Below are 19,677 nucleotides of genomic sequence, written 5' to 3' on the forward strand. Positions count from 1 at the left end.
CTTACTCAAAATTCCTTACATGAACTAATTGATCCTTTCAGCAACCTTTCTATAACTATCATTATTTTTGCAGATACAAAATTGAGGGCCAGAGAGGTAAGCAACTTGCCCAAGGTCACACAGCTGTTAGAATGTAGAGAGGATTTGAGCAAGGCAATCCTAACTACCATGCTGTTCTGCTTCTGTGAACGTATCTGTGTTTACACACCTAATGCTTTTCCCTGTGCTATCGCTCTCTTTTCTCCTTGCTCCACCACACCTACTAACTTTTCTCAATATTGATGTTGGGATCTCCACTTGGGCTCTCTACTTTAAGTCTTGCCAGAAGGCACCTAAATCCCTGTCATATTTTATTTAACTCCACTACAGGCTTATGATCGGCTCCTTTTATTTCCGTTTCATAGAGCTTTTGATAAAGTTGAACGCCAGCTGCACTGCTTGTCATAGATCCTGTGCATTTCTAAAACTCTCCTGATCTGTAAATAATAGGAAGTTTCCTGCCACTCTCACTACCATTAGACTCAGGTAATTCAGTGACTTATTTCAGAGACTGTACTAGTTATGTCTAATAGATTCAGAAACGTAAAAAGATTTTTTTCTTTCACTTATGGTGATATTAATTAGGCCATGGCTAACTCACTCCAGTCTTGGGATATAAAGTGAACAAGCTGACTGAGAGATTTCAATTTCTGTCAGATTAAACATTGTGAACAGCATTACCATGTTCATGAATTTAGATAATACATATTTATTAAGTGACTTAACAGCTGGAGTTCTCCAACTAATATGGGGGATGTGTTTGTAATATTGATTATACATCTGACTTCCCAGGAGGGGTGAGCAACAGCATTAATCAAAGGAGAGTTTAATAAACTCCTTGGGAGAAGGGTTATGGTTTCATTATTTAAAAATTCAGTGAAGACAGCTGTAGTTGAACTTTTACAGGCAATAATCCAAATGGATCATCTGGCAAAGACATGAAATTATTCCTTGTATTTTACAAATAATATGCCAATTTATTAATTTTCAAGTTCACATAAATCCTACTGAGTTCAGTTTCAGCAAGGAACTGATCTGGAGGATAACACCTCATGAATGTTGGGTTTTAATTTGAGCTGTGGTAGCTCCACTTGCAATAAGATAATTGCATATCATTTTCTGCAAATGAGAAGAGGATCTTTGGTTTTAATAAAAATAAAAGCAGCACACTTTTTACATACAAGGCAAAAGCCAAATAAACTAGAAAAGGCTAAAATATATCACAAATAAACAAATATTTTATACTATAATTAATCTATAATGAATTTCCCTCTATTAGATGTAATTGAATGCTCAGGTTCTTTTCCTTTCAAAAGTATAATAACAAGGACTAAGTGGAAGATGAATGTAAGTTCGACTAATAAGTATTTCTAGATATATGGAAGTGAAAGCCAGTTGGATTTCTCCTATGGAGAAAAATCACTCTTTTTCATTTCTACCATGCATTATAAACCCCATATGTTGCAACTTCGCTTTTATTTAAAAAAAATAGAATTGTTTCCAGAATGAGGGTATTGTAGAGGGTTATAGTATACCATAGAGATTTGAAGTCAAATCAAGATTACAATGCACATAATTCTTGCTTGGTTTAAATGGTATAGATAATTGGTACATGTGCAAGGTGCAAGACATGGGAGTCTTAAAAGGGAAATATCTCTCCTTCCAGGGTTATCTAGAGTCATTTAGGGTTACTTCTGTTATAAAATTTTAAAAGGTTTCAAAGGCTCAAGAAGTTTAGCAGAAGAACTATTTGGAGCTTTTTCGGCAGTATTCTAGGGCCACAGTCCACGTCAGAGTCGCAAGAGTAAAGGTCATTTCACAAGTGATTTATCAAGTTTCAATACTTACAAATGATGAGTTCTTTTACTAAATGATCACATTCAAAATTTTCCCTATAATAATGTAATTTTCACTCTCATTCCAATTTACTGTCTTGAGAGGAAAAAGATGGAAGGTATGAGGAATTCATATAACCACTTATAGAAGTGTGCTCTGGTTGTGAATATCATCCATCATCGATGGACCACAGGAAAATGGGTTGGGACCAGTATTGTAAGGTTTGTCTTGAGGTCCTTGCTTCTTCCAAACAACATGAATGCAGGTAGCTACATTTGACATAGCATCTGGCATATGTGTTCTTCCTGACTTGCTGTCAGCTGTGAAAAGCTGTCTTCTCTATGGTACTCCAGGAATGTAGCTATTTATCTTGATATGAAGAGGAAGAACTATGCTGATGAACAAAGATAGAATGTCAGTCCTACTCCTTGTTCTTTACTTTATCTAAGAATATGGAGGGCTTTTAAGGTGATCAGGAAGTGAACTAGGTTAATGGAAGAACAGAGACAGAATCTGTCTTTTGGAGAACTACAGTCTCAGATCAGTTGGACTTTGGGCAAGAGTATCATGACAAAGGCACATTTTGCATGATATATGTTGAGGATGAAACTTACCATTAATAAACAGTCCACATTTTGAATATTAAAAAAAAAAGGCACACTCTGAATCTTTATGAATATCTGCAGATGTAGAGAAGGGGAACCTGCGCTGGAATGAGTACAATATATTATTTTACCAGTTCATTACAGTCCTTGACTCTTTTAAAAAATAGTTTAATATTCAAAATATTCACTTCTTTTAAAGTAATTTCCCTATTCTAGGAAAATTAGAATTTAGAGTATTTAAAAATACAGAATAAATTGACAAGCTTTCTGATTCAGATTTGTAATGGCTTCTAGAGATGTTCTAATTCCGGATTCATTTTTAAAGTGGAGGAGGATTGGGGCACCTGGGTGGCTCAGTTGGTTAGGCATCCAACTTTGGCTCAGGTCATGATCTTGTGGCTTGTGGGTTTGAGCCCCGTGTCAGGCTCTGTGCTGACAGCTCGCTCAGAGCCTGGAGCTTGCTCTGGATTCTGTCTCCCTTTCTCTCTGCCTCTCCCCTGCTCACACTCTGTCTCTGTCTCTCTCAAAAATAAATAAACATTAAAGTAGAGGAGGATAAGTCTCAGAGAGGTGGATAGACTGCAATATTTTACAGTTAGTGTGAGCAGGTTAACCCTGAGTCTCCAATTCCAGGAAAATGCTCTTCCTTTCCATTGTCCTGCCTTCCCTAGTTGACACAATTTAATGATGCTAACACTTTACTCATACTTACATATAAAGTTCCAAATTAGTAAATATGATTAGTGAGTAAATGCCAAATATATGTTTTAATTTTGTTATCAGAACAAAGGCTGACTACCTAGATTTAAATTTCCTGGTATCATTCATATTTCAGTCTACCTAAATAAATGAAATGTTACTATGAAATCTATTATAACAGCAACCTCAGTGCCTTTGAAAGAAGATATGCATATTTCCTAACTAGCTTGAAAGGGTAATCTCCAAAGGCAAGCTATTTCAAGTTTAAGGAAACACAGTATAAACAACCCATGGTGGTTACTATAATTTCAAAGCAAAGGTTGAAGAAGAGTGTACAAATCTTGATTTCTTAAAGTCAGCACTGGTGTTACTACACAAAGCATGTTCACAAACCTCTCCAATTTATCTCATGTGACCTGTGAGGTTATGTGCTTCATAATTAGGTGGAAGAAATTTTAAAGCAATAAGAAAATGCATTTCTTGAATAAAACATGTACTTCAAAATAGAGTTTTACAGTAACAAATAATGCAAAACATCATTATATATGATGAAAAACAAAATATTATTATTATAGAAATCCATGATGACACAGTATAGGATAGTGGTTAAAAGCATGAACTTTGGAGTCAGATAGATATGGGTTCAAATCTCAGCTCTGTCACTTACTGTAGTTACTTACAATACTCTCACCTACTGAAGTGAATTTGAGAGTGTTACTTTACCTGAGCCTCAGCTTCCTGAAAAGTAGATTGAAGCTTGAGATTCCTACCTCATATTTGGTTGTAAGAGTTAAATTAAGTAATATAAGTACTATGGTAAATCATCTGTATCTGGAACACATATGAAACTTGAGATGCTAAGGCATGAGTATCTCATTGGAAGACCTATGATTCCTTGTTATTATTTGATTCTTCACCTTCCTGGTTATTGTTATACTAGGATAAGCTTTTTGTTTCTGCTTCAGAATTTGACTCTATATTTAAAAAAAAAAAACAAAACTCAGGGCAGCCTGTATTGAAAACTACATGTTACATAAATCAGACACTATCCTTGTGCTTTAATATTCAAATGACTGTATTTGTCACCCCATTCCCTGTCTTGTAGCTCATAGTACAAAAAGATAATTCTTTTGAGCTATTTAAATAAGTTACAGGAATGGGTACAAAGAAAGTAAAATGGTCAGTTTATATTGATAATGTTTGTTAGAAGGTGAAAGAGTGCTAGTTTTGGTGGAACATTTTTTCAATCATTTGTCACGTTTAGGGAATGTGAGGCATTGTTTTTGCTAGTAAGGCATATTGAAATTTGGCACTTGAATAGAAGAAAAAACTAAGAGAAAACTCACCTAAGGGGGTTAGATCTATCATTCTTTCTTTTTCAGTAAAGTGCATTTTTGTATTAAAACTTAACCCTGGATTTTGAGGTAGGAAGGTGAGTTCACACCTGAGCACCACCACCTATTGACTGTAACCATAAGTATGTCACGGTTTTACAGTTTACTCATTTGTAAAATGGGTATCCTGCTTAATTAGTCCTGCCTACATAGTAGTTTTATCTTGAGAATTAAATGTGTTTATGTATATGAAAACAACATGTTAGAGGAACATCAAGGATTTAATGATTAGACAGACTTGGGTTTAATTCTCAATTACAAAGTATGTAACCTCTAGCAAGTTCCTTAACTTTTCAACATCAATTTCTTTCTCTACAATAGGGATAATAATGTCTGTTAGACAAGATTATCATCAGGATTTCATCATATCATGTGAAGAATTTCCAATGAAGTCCTTGTCTGGTACTTCTTTATCAGTATGATATTTTGTTTATGAGGTTAATAATAAATATTTATTGGTCATGTAAATGAAGTATTTATTTAAATTTAGTTCACATACATTTAAATTTAGTGGGTTAAAATATAAAATTATCTAGATAAAAAAACCAAAGGTGACTGGTTAAATGTCCATCCAGAGAACAGAATACGCTATAGGCATTATTAATATCATTATTATCATGGAAAAATATTTCCCATATATTGTTAGGTAGTGAAGGACATAAAGCAACACATATAGACTGCTCAATTTTTCAAATAAAAATTACTTGGAAAATTTTTGAAAAAAATACATTTAAAAAGTGTAATGAAACTATGGGTAAGTTTTATTTTCTCTTTTTGTGTGACTGTACTTTCTAATATACGTACAAAAATGTTTCATGCATATAACATGCATTAATAAAATGTTGCATGTAAATTATAAGAATAAAGAAACTGACCTCCTTCAGCTGAACAGATAACCACAATCTGACTGAAAGGTCCATCTCCTTTATTGTTATAAACTCCAACCTTCACTTCAAAGGGAGTAAGAGGAGGAACACTTTCATCCCGATAAATGAATTTTGAAGCTTCAGAGGATGTCACCATTTTTTCCTTCCAGCCACGTGTTCCATTGGGCCTGAAAGCTACAATATAGCCAAAGCCTTCCCCATTCTGAAACTCTTCAGATACTGGCTAAAGAAGAAAAGTTCAGTTAATTATCAGTAAAATAATTGACTCAAAAAGCCATTTCTACCAAACTTCATTTTTTTTTTTTCAAATTATGGATAACCAGAGAAAAGAAGACTTTCAAATCTCTAATGATCCCCTGGAAGCCAATATATAGCACAATCACTTGACAGTCTTTGGAAACTTAAAAGGGGTTAAAAGCAAAAGATAAAAACTTAACTAATATCAGTTGATATTTAAGAGGAGTATCAAGGATACTGAAAACTCTTGAAGTGAAACAAATTTAAACCAGTTTGTCATGTATATGAAATTAACGTTCCATACTAGAATGCAACATGTTGGGGAAAATTGTCATATGATCTGGTGGTCTGAAAAATCTGGTTGTTGGTAATGCTCTGCAGAGCCCATTGCACAGAAAAGATAGGAGATGTTAGCATAAGAAGTTTTTTTTTTAATTCTTAATGTTTATTTATTTTTGAGAGACAGAGAGAGACAGAGTGTGAGCAGGGCAGGGGCAGAGAGCGAGGGAGACGCAGAATCCAAAGCAGGCTCCAGGCCCTGAGCTGTTGGCACAGAGCCCAATGTGGGGCTCGAACTCACAAGCAGTGAGATCATGACCTGAGCCGAAGTCGGACGCTTAACTGACTGAGCCACCCAGGCGCCCCTGTAAGAAGTTTTTTTTTTTTTTTTTTTTTTATAGTGTTTTCTTTTTCGTTTGTTTTTGGGCTTATTAATGTGAAGACATTACAAAATAGTATTTGTTCAAATAACTCTTACTATATGCTTACATATAAAACGGACATAAACTGTACACTATAGAAAGGAGTAATTGTGATTGACTAGTTAGTCAAAGGAGCAGTTACTACACTGCCTACCTAATGCTTGATACATAGTAGATACCCAATAAATACTTGACAACATTTTTTTCTTTTGAGTTTTGATTTAAGGGAAAAGTGTATAGAGTAAAGGAAAAGAGACAAAGCCTATTATATCAAAATACTGAATGTTTATATCTCCCCAAAATTCATATGATGAAATCCTAATCCCCAATGCGATGGTATTAAGAGGTAGGGGCTTTTGGTAGGTTATCAAGTTATGAGGGCAGAGACATATGTAGGGGAATAGTGCTTTATAAAGGAAACTCCAGAGAGTTCTTTAGCTCCTCTGTTATGTGAGGGTAAAGTGAGAAAGTGGCCATCTATTAACCAGACAGCAGGCTCTCACTAGACTGAAATCTGTTGGTGACTTGATCCTAAATTTCCAGGCTCCAGAACTGTGAGAAATAAATTTCTGGCATGTATAAGTCACCCCCAGTCTTTGGTATGCTTCTTTTCGCAGCTGGGTCTGAGACACAAAGCTGATAAGGATGAGAATTCTACTTAAAGAGATTTGATCTCAGTGAAGTTCAGGTATTGGGAAGTTAATTCCTGTGCAGAAATCTAAAATAAGAAATAAATTTTTACTGAGGAAGAAGGGGATGGACAGGATAACAGGACAGAGGATATGCTCATGGAGATTACTTTGTGGGAAATGTTTTTCTGTACATTTTATCATTGCTTTTAGAGACTATCAGGTATTTGTCCAGTTTGTTCCAGTAGACATTTCCATTTACTTTACATTTTCATATTCTAAAGAACAGTTCTGTGACCTATATAGTTATGTTTGATAATGAGGTAATCTAGCATCAATAAAAGGATAGTAGCTTCACAGGAAATAAATGTATCTCTCACACTCCCTCTTCCCTGCTTCCTTTATAGAAGAAAATTCAGAGATCATATAGTGAGGGAGACAAGAGAACAAAATCAAAGTCCTAATTTCACTACTTATCAGGAAAAGTAGTGTGCCTCAGTTTCATAATTTTTAAAATGAAGAAAAATTATTATCCTTATTAATAGGGTTATTATCCTTACTAGCCAAGGCACTGTTCCACAAATTCAGTGGCAGTCATTTTCTTCTTCCCCAATGGTTTTAGTAAGTGTACTATTTGTGAAATAGTTAAATGTCAAACTAAGCCAAACAAACATCTGAAGTAGTTTATGGAAGGATGTGTTTTAATTATCCAAACTTTATTCTGAGATAGCTATATTACAGGAAGACATACTTCTTTAGTTTTGGAGAAAAGTCAACTGGGGCTGGATATGAAATGAGACAGGTTCACGTTGGCAATATTCATCTGAGAAATATATGATCAAAGTGTTTCTTAACCTCATTCAAACCAAAATTCTTCAGTTTCTCTGTACCAAGTACAGAACATATATGTAGCCTTGTTTTCTAAGGAATCAACAAGTTTTGATATCTGAGTACAGACTTTCTTACCTCCCAGGCTATGACTAACTCATGCCTTCTTCCACTTCTTCCACTTACATTGGTGGGTACTGTCTTTGGAACTGTGGATTAAAAATAGGCCAGAGTGAGGACAATAAATAGATGTTTAATTTGAGAGTTCTTGTAAGAATATATTTTGACACTACTCATGTTCTGAAAAATCCCAAAACAAACAATTAAAATTTGAAGTTAGAATGGTCATATTCCATATTAATTAAAACAAAATGTCTGTGACAGATACCCTGATTTCAAATCTATGTGGGAGAGTTTTATATATATTTTTCATGGCCATACAATGCATTACCAAACTAATCCTATTGTAAACGTTCTGTGGTAGTAAGATTGAGATCGTAATTAACACTATAGTTAAGGACATCTACTAATGGTTAAATTTCATTCTAAAAATTCTCTCCTTTCTAATGATGTGACTCTCCTGTGGTCTCAAGGCTTGAAGAGCTCCTAGAAAGTAAACAGGTTGTCTTATTACTGCTTTACCAGAACCCACAGGAAGCTCCAATTTAAGGAAATGTGGCAACAGTTCCATAGACTGAGAACCTATTTAAATAAATAAACATTAAAAAAAACTATCAAGAGTGAATCTCTCTGTAAATTGTATAACTACCCGATGACATTTTTTCAAATGAATAACTATTAAAAGAATAAATGTCTCAAAGGAATAAATTTCTCCTTCACTGCACCAAACCACAAAACCTGCAGTTGAAAGGGCACATTTTCAAATGAAGAACTGTTAAATGAAAAAAACTATTAAAAGAAATCATTTTGTAAGCTATGAGCCCGCATTAAAAATTTTACACTTCAGCATTGCCTTTATATCCTTGCATATAGTTTTTAAATGATATCGATAAACTCATAAACAATAAATTCACTCTCATATATTACCTACTTGGATGAAAGGTTATTAATTACTGGTAGATATTCATACAGCATTTTATGTACAGGAAAAACTGATGCAGAATTTATATTCCACTAGAAAGGAAAAAAAAGGAGGTGGGAGAGAATAGTCTGTGAATATATAATTGGCTCCACTGAATAAAGACTTTTATTCACCAGGGTTTAAATTTCAGTATCTTTGGGCACTTTTCTCCATGAACATGAGTCCTCATCTTGCTCATGCACAAGTAGAAGGATATATACAGCAGCAGTTACCAATCTTTCTTTCACAGTGACATATATATTAAAATTATTCATATGTGGAGTTCACTCTCATGAATTCCCTGAGAATTAAATGGAATTGGATACCCCTTTGTCTCTCATTCAAGAAATCACAAAATATTCAACTGAGAAAAAATGATGGTATCAAAGCAATAACTGTGATATGTGCTAATTTATATAAAGAGCAAGCAAATCATTTATTAATTTGAGTTTTTATTAGTAGTCATAGTTATTGCTAAATATAGCAACCTATGACATATCTGTTTTGACACCAGGTCCCCAAGACACTGTTATATAGTCCTAGTTCTAAATTTATCTTCTAGTCCATGGCATAGGGTAAGGCACACAGGAGTGGAGCTGGGTTAACTGTATGCATAAAAGAACAGGGATCCAAGGTTCCAAATATCCCCTCAGTGGCTAATCTCAGAGTTATGAATGTTGTGATCATCAATGCAAGTCAAATAAATAGATAAGCAAATTATTTTGTTGACACAATGTTACTATGGCTTCTCATAGTACCATTTGTAAAAAATGAATGAACACACACACACACACACTTCATATTCATTTTTGACAACAAACAGTTAAATAATATTATGAGTATTATCTACCAGAGATATTTACTTTGTCTATTACATTGGAATCACTAAAGTTATGCCCTAAACTTAGGATTTTGAATCCTCTTCCTTGAGGATACTTTCCCTATAATCATGGATTTTGTGGAAATAATAGGCACTGAATATTCTTTTCCATTTTATTCAGCTATCAAACATCACCCAAAAGGAGGATGTTTGTAACCTTTAGCTTAGAGCTGGAGAGTAGTCTGTAGGTTCTCCAGTAAACATCTCTTGAAAGTCATTTAAAAGATACGAGTAGAATAAAACACAAGTGACTATTCTATCCTTTCTTCTGAAGCCTTGGTAATATTGTTCCACAGTCCATTAATGTTTTATTTTTTAGAAAATACATTTATATTTTTCAAATATTTTAACTTTGTAATTAAAAAAAGAAAAACAAACTAATAAAATATTTGGTGAAAATTTCTACTTTGAGGAAATGGGAAAGCAATATAACACCTTCTATGATGTGATTTGTTTTTCTGTGGGTAATTTCATCATCAAATTACCCATAAATGATCCATATTGGAAAATTTCTTTTATTATTTGAAATCAATCTTTGAAGTTTTCCTATTACTGCTAAATTCTTTTCAAGAGAAGATAGCCCATATCAATTTAATATAAAGAGTAAGATCCTGCTCTTTCTCATCTGATCTCCAATTTTAACGTATAATAAATGATACGAAGAAGGTATTATGGTTCACTGTGTTAATAATATGTGTCTAGGGGCACCTGGGTGGCTCAGTCAGTGAAGCATCTGACTTCAGCTCAGGTCATGATCTTGTGGTTCTTGGGTTTGAGTCCCATGTTGGGCTCTGTGCTGACAGCTCAGAGCCTGGAGCCTGCTTCAGATTCTGTGTCTCCTCCTCTCTCTGCCCCTCCCTTGCTCATGCACTCTCTCTCTCTCTCAAAAATAAACATTAAAAAATTTTAATGGTATATGTCTATAAAATCAACTGTTCTTAATTTAAAAATCTCACTAGCTATAATAGTAACTACTCATAGAAAAGTTAAGTCTTCAAACACATAGCAACATCCTAAGTGTCCATCCTAAGATGAATAGATAAATAGAATACACATGCTTGAATATTATTTTGCCAGAAATGAAGGCATTATGCCAAGTGAAATAAGCCAGACAGGGAAATACTGTATGATCTCACTTATGTGTGGAATCTAAAAAAAATGGGGTTGCTAGAAACAGAATAGATTTGATGGTTGCCAAAGGTGGAGAATGGTGGGTGGGAAAAATGGGTGAAGGTGGTCAGGAGGTAAAAATTTCCAGTTATAAAATAAAATGTTCTGGGCATGTAATATATGGGATGGTGACTATAATTAACAATATTGTGTACTTCAAAGTTGCTGAAAGATCTTAAAAATCCTTATTACAAGGAAAAAAATTGTAACTATGTGAGGTGATGGATGCTAAATAAACTTACTCATTATGTTGTCACTTTAAACTAATACAGTGTTATATGCCAATTATATCTCAATAAAACCAAAAAAGAAAACACACAAAAAAGAAATATTAAGGCTTTAATAGCTAGGCATCAGACATTGTATTTTGTTGTCAAGATCCCAGTGTTTTCATTGGGTACTCTAATTCTAATGGTTTAAATTTCCTAATTGTATACAGATGATCAGTGGAACCTATGCTCATTCATTTCCTTTTGAAGTTGGTGAGACACAGTCATCACTTCAGTCAACACTTTGGAGTCCATTTATTTTAATTATATCCTTTTATTTACAAAAAAACATATTCATGGTATGTAGAGATTTGACTTAATCTTTCAGAGCCCTTGTGGTATCAAGTTCCATAATTCTTGTTAGAAGTATAAAATTAATATCTAATAAATGCTTTCACTGAGTGGAGAGAAATATGTATTTGTTGAAAAATTAAATACATTTTCAATATGGTTAACAAAAACCTGGTTTAGAATTAAGCAGCTAGATGCTTTTATCCCTTGTTTTGCTACTGATAAATGTCATGAGCTTATTGGATTAGAGAATCAAGTTTACATGCATGGTTAATGGGTTCAACTCTAATTCTTCTGTTTTTATCTGAGCAATGCTGTTCCATAAATGGATAATGTAATTAATACTTTTCTCACAAGCTGAAAATGCTTTGCTGTTTTAGTGCCTTATTTGGCATGTTGAAATATAGACTATTGTCACTTTTCAACTTATACATTAGAAATATTGTTATAAACACTCAAAGAGACCAAAATATAGTACTTTAATTTAAGCATGCATGACTTTAGGCATGAATCTCCAAGAACTCTTTATAAGTGTAATACTTTGAAAAAGTCAGTAGTTTGTAAAAGTCAATCATGCTAATATCATGCTTTAATTCACGTTAAACTAAACAAAAGAAGATAATATAAAATCATTTACCAATCTTCTTTTTTCCTGAAAACTTTCTAATATTTATTACAGTAGATGTTTACATAGCCTATTAAATGATACAGCTCTATTAGAGATCTGGGAGAGGCTATATAATTTAAGAGCTTAATGGTAATCCAGCAACTGATTTGAAAACCAAGATACAGAAGAATAGAAAGAAGGAAGGGACATTGTTTATAAGATAATGGTGGGAGTCAAGAGGGAAATTAAAAAAAAAAAAATACCTACCTGAATTGAAGTATGTAGCACACAAATATTTCAGTTAACTCAAAATCATTTAAGTTTACTTGATAAAAAGAGTTAAATTTAAATAGTTTCTAAAACCAAAAAGTACTAGTGATGTATCCTAAAGAGTTCAAATAATGCTTTTACTCCTATCACTAGGATAGATAAGGTGTGTGCACAAATTGAAATACATTTTTGTGGGAATGAGAAAGATCTGGGTGTGGATCTCAAGCTTAGCATTCTAGTTGATTAGTTGAAAATATTTCTTAACTTTTTGTCCTTCAGCTGCTTCACAGAGATAATAATAGTACCTACACTTTAAGGTTTTTTTCATAATTATTTACCATAGTACCTGGAACTATATTTATAAATACTATGTAATGTTATTATCTACTTAGATTTCAAAAAGAGAAAATGGTGAAGTGTTCTATGATAAACAGTAAAAGTTTAGCATTGAGTCTATACATATATAATCTCAAAAGAAATTATTCTTTTGGAAATCTGGATAATATTGTTTTGATAGTACCATGGGAATGATGCTTTCAAATTTGTTTGAACTTGGAAATGTAGGCAAGATGCTATTTTTTATTTACAAAAGAGGATATTTTAGAAAATGTAAGATTTCTCTGATTTATGAACCTTCTCATAAATGGCAATAGTCAAAAGCACAGTAGGTTAATATATACAATAAATGATGTTTACCTCAACTCATATTCTCTTAGCTTTATTTATATGGCTCCCCAAGGAAGTAGAAGCAGAGGATGGGTAAAATAATCTTTAAAAGAGATTTGTTGATGTATGTGGTAGAAAGAGGATATTGAAAATGCAAGAGGAAGAAGGAAATGGCGGGGGAAGATAACTTGAAATCACTATCTTTGGTGAAGGGTTAGAATTCCAGCTTTACTTCTTAAGTGGTGACCTTGTACAAGTTTTTAAAACTTTCTACTTCTGTTTTCTCATCTGTAAAATGGGGATAAACACTTCTTGCTTTAGAGGGTTGATATGACAATGAAATGATATAATAAAGGACATGTACTTAGCATAGAGCTTGAACATGGTTCATGATTTATGACTGGTATATAGTATTATGGGGACTAGGAAGATATGAAAAGTCATACTTGAGTGTCTCATATTTACTCCTGGGTTGATAACCTTTCATCACTCTTTTATCTTTCATGTTCAAGTCTTCTACAACTCTTCCATCATTTTGCTATTAATCAGAAAAGCACATGCCCCAGGGCATGTGGGTGGCTCAGTAGGTTAAATATCTGACTCTTGATTTTAGTTCAGGTCATGATCTGATGGTTTGTGAGATTGAGCCCTGCATAGGGTTCTGTGCTGATGGTGCAGAGCCTGCTTGGGATTCTTTCTCCTCTCTCTGCCCCTCCTCTGTCTCTCTCTCTCTCTCTCAAAATAAATAAACATTTAAAAAAAAGCGCATGCCTAAAAATTAGCCAGATTTCTTTTATAAAGGCTTTTGCTAAAATTACTTACTATCTCTGCTTGCAAAGTGCCTCTGAAAATGGAGACCTATTTCTTGAATATATTTTGTAGAAAAAACTTGCCTAGGCCAAAGTAGCTTCATTAGTTAAAAATACTGTCTGCTTCATTTAATAGTATTTTCTTTTAGACTTTCTTAATTACTTCAACTAAATGCTTAATTTTTTAATAAATCTTTTTTTAGAAACATATACTAGAGAGACATTTGTGAACCCTACGACGTTTTGTCTTTTCTCTGCACACATCAATGCCTGACAACAGTAGATTTTCTAATTGTCTCTTATAAGTAATTCTGTCCAAGTCCCATTTGGTCTGGTCTTCAAAGCCCCATTAAATGCCATTTACAAGGCCAATACACATAACCCTAGAGAAAACCAATACAAAAATATTAATTTTATTGTGTTTATTCCATAATTTGTGAACTCAATGAAATTTCCTAAGTAATTATCATGAACAAGAACTGTGAAGGTATAAATAGGAACAAAGCAAGATCCTTTCAGAAGTAGGAAGGTAATGGACATTGAAAGAACTTTTAATAGGAAATTAAATGAGTCTTCTGGACTTGGGATGAGTCAAATGTAACCTCAATTGTTAAAGTGAGATTGGCCATAGAAAATCACAGAATTGCTAAGAATCAGAGAAACGAAATTTTATGATCTTTTTCTGTTACCCTCCAGCATATATATATATATATACATATATATATATATACATATATATATATATATGTATATATATATATATATACATATATATATATATATATGATTTTAGCACAAGGAAGGTTTTGGAAAAAATATTGTCAGTTTAGTAGAAAAATGTGTTGTGGCATCTCCTTACATCCTTAGCTGTCAATAGAAAGGAAATGGGAATGTTGTTTCCCTCTCAAGCTAAGTGAGAAGAGGAGGAAATCACTGCTACAGAGTACAGATGCTTACATCTCACATCCTGGCTGAATGCTGTCAAGCTTCAGAATTTTGCAATATGGCCCAGTCTGATGCTATTTCACCAGAGTGGAGACCAAAATAGCTCTTTAGAACATCAAGTTTGGCAGCTCAGGAATGTGATTACAGGGGGCCAAGTGGACACTATGGAAGGTAAGTTTGATTAGGCTGGCTGGGATCACTCCCAAGTAAACTTCCTGCTAGAGGATAGGATAGTCTCCAAAGAACTCAGTGCATCTTATAAGAGAAAGAAGCAGCATGTGGACAAATGCTGTTACACATTGCACTCAACACCCATGTGAGTACTACACCCATGTGAAAACTACCTAAGTAGTTTTCCTCCTTCTTCTTATCTTGCCTATAAAGTGACTGGAGCAGCAGCTGGAAGGTGAGGGAAGAAGTGGAAAGAAAGAAAAGACAAATGAGCTCTTGGTTCAAGCCTATTCTGGGAAAGAACAAGAGAAAGCATGGACTGGATGTGAGATTAAAGTTTTTATTTAAATTAAAATGGAAGTTTTTAATACCTGAAAGTGATACTTCCATAATATCTAAAAGTGCCTTGGATGTATATAGTTGGGGCTGAAGTCAGAGATTAGAGGAAGCATAATGGAGAAAATAAAATTATTTTATGTTAAAATTACACAGAGTTCAGTCTGTTAGTAAACCAATTACATAACTATGATGCAGTGCAGAAAATCCTAAGACTAGGAAAGATTTTCATCTGATTGTCTACTTGACACTCAGATTTATCTGGCCAAGCATTTACCTATTAAATGTAGAAAAAATATTTTGCTTTCTGTGGCCAGAAATATGTGTGTGTCCTTTTCCATTTCAGAGCCAAGAAAGAATGGCAGGTCAGAATACAATGTGCTAAGCAACTGGAAAACTATATGAATGTGAAACAAATTTTTTAAGCAAGTTCTTTAATTTGACACTTCTCTTTTTCTGCTCCTTTTGTCTTGTCTATGCTATAAGAAACAAAGAAAATGGCCATATACTGGTACAATTTCACAATCCACTTATAGACTGGTATCTGGCTAGATAACAAATGCAGCATGGGAAGCTAGACAGGGGTAGAGATGGAGATTTAGAGGAGAGGCATCATGTGTACTGTGCACCACATTCTGAAAGGCTCCCTTGATTCCTAAGCCATCAGGTGGGCTGAGTGGCCAGACTTGATGGTGCAGTCTGTGGCAGAGACTTCTCAATAGGAGGGCATCTTGGAGGAGCCAGATATAAGCCAAGAAAGTGGATGATACTTATTGTATCAATAGACATACATTTAACCTGAAAATATTTCCTAAATGTGAAAAAAGTGACTAATGCATAATTACTATTGTTAAAACTTCCATTGAACAAAGTAATAACTCATTTACATTGATGATGATGATGATGATGATAAGTGGCTAATATTAAGCATTTACCATGTGCCAGGCACTATGTTAAGCTCTTTACATGCATTATATTATTTAATATAAAGAGCCAATGGAGTAGGTTGTGATTGTCTCCATTTTATAAGTGGGAAAATTGAGCCTTGAGCAATTTATATATCTTATCTATTTCACTGCTAATAAACAGCAGATAACATTAATACAGATCTGCCTAATTCTAAAACTCAAATTTTTAATTACAGGTTGAAGATAGAATCTTCTTTTCTTTCTTTCCTTCTTTCTTTCCTTCTTTCCTTCTTTCTTTCTTTCTTTCTTTCTTTCTTTCTTTCTTTCTTTCTTTCTCAATCTCTGTTATTTCATCATAAATTTGTTTTTGATGTTTATTTATTTTTGAGAAAGAGAGAGAGAGACAGAGTGCAAGTGGGGAGGGACAGAGAGAGAAAGAGACACAGAATCCAGAGTAAGCTCCTGGCTCTGAGCCGTCAACACAGAGCCCGAGTAGGGCTTGAACTCAGGAACCATGAGATCATGACCTGAGCTGAAGTCAGACACCCAGGTGCTCTTCTGTTATTTCATTATTTGAAATAAAGAACTGCAGATATTGAGATTTATACAAAGAGCTTTGCTAATAATAAACATTTTATACTACAGAGAAAACCAAACCTTTCTAAATAATAGATTACATAGTTAACTCTATCTTATGTCCTTTTCATTTATATTCAACAATTAGTGTTATAAATGCATAAATTATGGAATATTAAAGTTCAATTAAATAAGAAAATTGCTGTTGTTGTATTCATTTTTACATATTTTTCCCTTTCTACTGTAGTGTATATTTTACATTCACTTCCTAAAATGTGATTTTTTTTCTCTTGTGTTCTCTTTTTAAATGATAGAGAAAGCATTTCCTTTACCCAACCCAAAATAATACATGGGTTTGATGATAGTAACACATTTCCAAAATAAAACGGTATTATATCTATCTGCCTATCTATCTATAATCTATCTATTTATCTATCATCTATTTATCTATCTACTTACCTATCATCTATCTACATATATCATCTACAAAAACTTGTATGAAAATTATACTATAAATAAATAAATACAAATGTGCATTAAAGTAAAAAACATATGTATATTACTATTTTGATATTCTAATAATAAGCCAGATTGACCCAATTTATCTTATATTTATTGACTGTTAAGAGTATTTTGATGAGTCTAAAATTCAAAATATATCTTAGAGGAAACTGCAAAGAAAAAAAAAATTTTTTTTGGTGTGTGGGAAAGAAACAATCCCAAGGTAAACATGCTTTAGTAAACCTGCATTGGGATTTAGAATATTAAAGTAACTAGGATACTTTTAAAGGAACATAAAACTTTCAACTCAATATCTTGAATGTGAGACCTTTCTCTTTCTCAAGACCTTCTCTTTCTCAAGTAGCTCTGTTGATTTTCAGAGATTACTTGGTCCGTTAGAACAGGATCATCTTTTAAAATGCAGAGCATGTACTTAAAAGAGGCAGAGTATGTCAGTTGAGAGGGCATCTCAGGATATTTGTGTCCCTTTTAATCTGTGCTGCCTGATAAAACAGACACAAAACTCAACACTTGGTTCAGCATCATTAGTAGTTTTAGCCCTGTGTGGTACCAAAGTACAAGAAGCATTAAGTAGACTGTACAAGCCTTCCTCAACTAACTTTCAAAGGGGTGCATGGCATGCAGTTTTCATGCTATTTCTTTTCTCTTCCATGAGATTTTAACAGACTAAATAAAGTATGCCATGTATATAGAACTAATGATAAAATGGAAAGGCTTGAGTTATATGATTGAGGTAGCTGCAGGAAGAGATGAGGGTCAGGTCTTTCAGAATGTATCATCTGAATGCAATTTAGCTTGAAAAATAAAAGTGCTTTTGCTGAAGTGTTTTTAAATTGTACAAGGAGATTTATACTATAAAAGTCTAAAAGGATTATTCATCTGAAACAGATTATTTATTTTCAAAATGAATATTTATAGAGAACCTCTGAATTAGGCAGTAATCTTTGCCTTTGTTTAAACACAATTAACAATATGCAAAATAAGGCAGTTTTTTTAGAAAATATGTGAGCATAAGTACTAATATTGGCAGTCATTTCAATATCTACATAGTGACTGCATAAAATGAGAAATGAGTAACCTGTTATACTCTTAATTAGTGAACACCTGTACACAATGAAAGCATGGCTGATTTATGAATGCATGAAAATCTAACCAGGCAATTGATGTTCAATTTAAAATTCAAACTATTGAAAAAATAGCAGAAAAAAAAACAACTTGTACTAGGCAAATCACAAAAGCAGAAAAGTTGGATTTTCTGTGAATGAATCTTTTCCAATATATTTAGGCTACTTTATCTTTTATTTTCTTGATTGCTTAATTTTTATATAGAAATAATTTGAATAACTTTTGTATAGCTATTCCCACTTAGTGCAATAAATTAACCATTTGGTATTTTTGTCTTTTTTTCATGTGAAGAAAATAGGGGCATGTGAAGGAAATAGAAGGAATATTTCCTTTAATCTGTCAACAAAAACATACAGAGTACCAGTGCCAAAATATTGTCTTAGGTGCTGAAGATATAACACTAAAACATTATACAAAAATCCTCGTCCTCAGTGCACTGACATTCTAATGATTGAGATTCATATATTATCAGAGTGTAAAAATATTAAAATTATTTGTTTTTTTCCTCCTTGTATCTGAAATTTACCCCTTTTTCTGTTCAGCATTATTCACATCTGTGTTTGCCTAAGCTAGTGCCCTACTAGACATTTTTTAGTAGACAATTTTATAGGACATAAGAGATAAGTCCTTAAAAGAGATAAGTCCTTGGGGCGCCTGGGTGGCGCAGTCGGTTAGGCATCCGACTTCAGCCAGGTCACGATCTCGCGGTCCGTGGGTTCGAGCCCCACGTCGGGCTCTGGGCTGATGGCTCGGAGCCTGGAGCCTGTTTCCGATTCTGTGTCTCCCTCTTTCTCTGCCCCTCCCCCATTCATGCTCTGTCTCTCTCTGTCCCAAAAATAAATAAAAAACGTTGAAAAAAAAATTAAAAAAAAAAGAGATAAGTCCTTATTGATAAGTCAATAAAACTTCGTTCAAAGTAAGAAAAACTTTATGAAAGTTTTTTTCTTTATTTTTTTTCTTTTTCCAGATTTTGGGCTAGATATTTAAATTTTGTTTTTTTAATATTTTTAATTGTTTTAAAGTTTATTTTTGAGAGAGAGCATGCCCGCCCAAGTTGGAGAGGGCCAGAGAAAGAGGAAGAGAATCCTAAGCAGGCTCCATTCTGTCAGCACAGAGCCCTATGCGGGGCTCAAACCCTGTAAGCCATGAGATCATGACTTGAGCTGAAATGGAGAGTTGGATGCTTAATCAGCTGA

The 19,677-nt window shown here is 33.7% G+C and overlaps 1 protein-coding gene across 1 annotated transcript in view; it reads right to left on the minus strand.

Annotated features, from left to right (window-relative positions):
• The window catches only part of CNTN5 (contactin 5), a 534,453-nt gene that overhangs the window by 62,200 nt on the left and 452,576 nt on the right, over positions 1–19,677 (minus strand). Inside the window, exons 17-18 of the mRNA XM_042959596.1 lie at positions 7,994–8,064; positions 5,449–5,683 (exon numbers count right to left, since the gene is read on the minus strand). Of these exons, the coding sequence (XP_042815530.1) occupies positions 5,449–5,683; positions 7,994–8,064 (306 nt within the window). The remainder of the gene's footprint in view (positions 1–5,448; positions 5,684–7,993; positions 8,065–19,677) is intronic.

Source organism: Panthera tigris, chromosome D1, assembly GCF_018350195.1.
Source record: "Panthera tigris isolate Pti1 chromosome D1, P.tigris_Pti1_mat1.1, whole genome shotgun sequence".
NCBI lineage: Eukaryota > Metazoa > Chordata > Mammalia > Carnivora > Felidae > Panthera > Panthera tigris.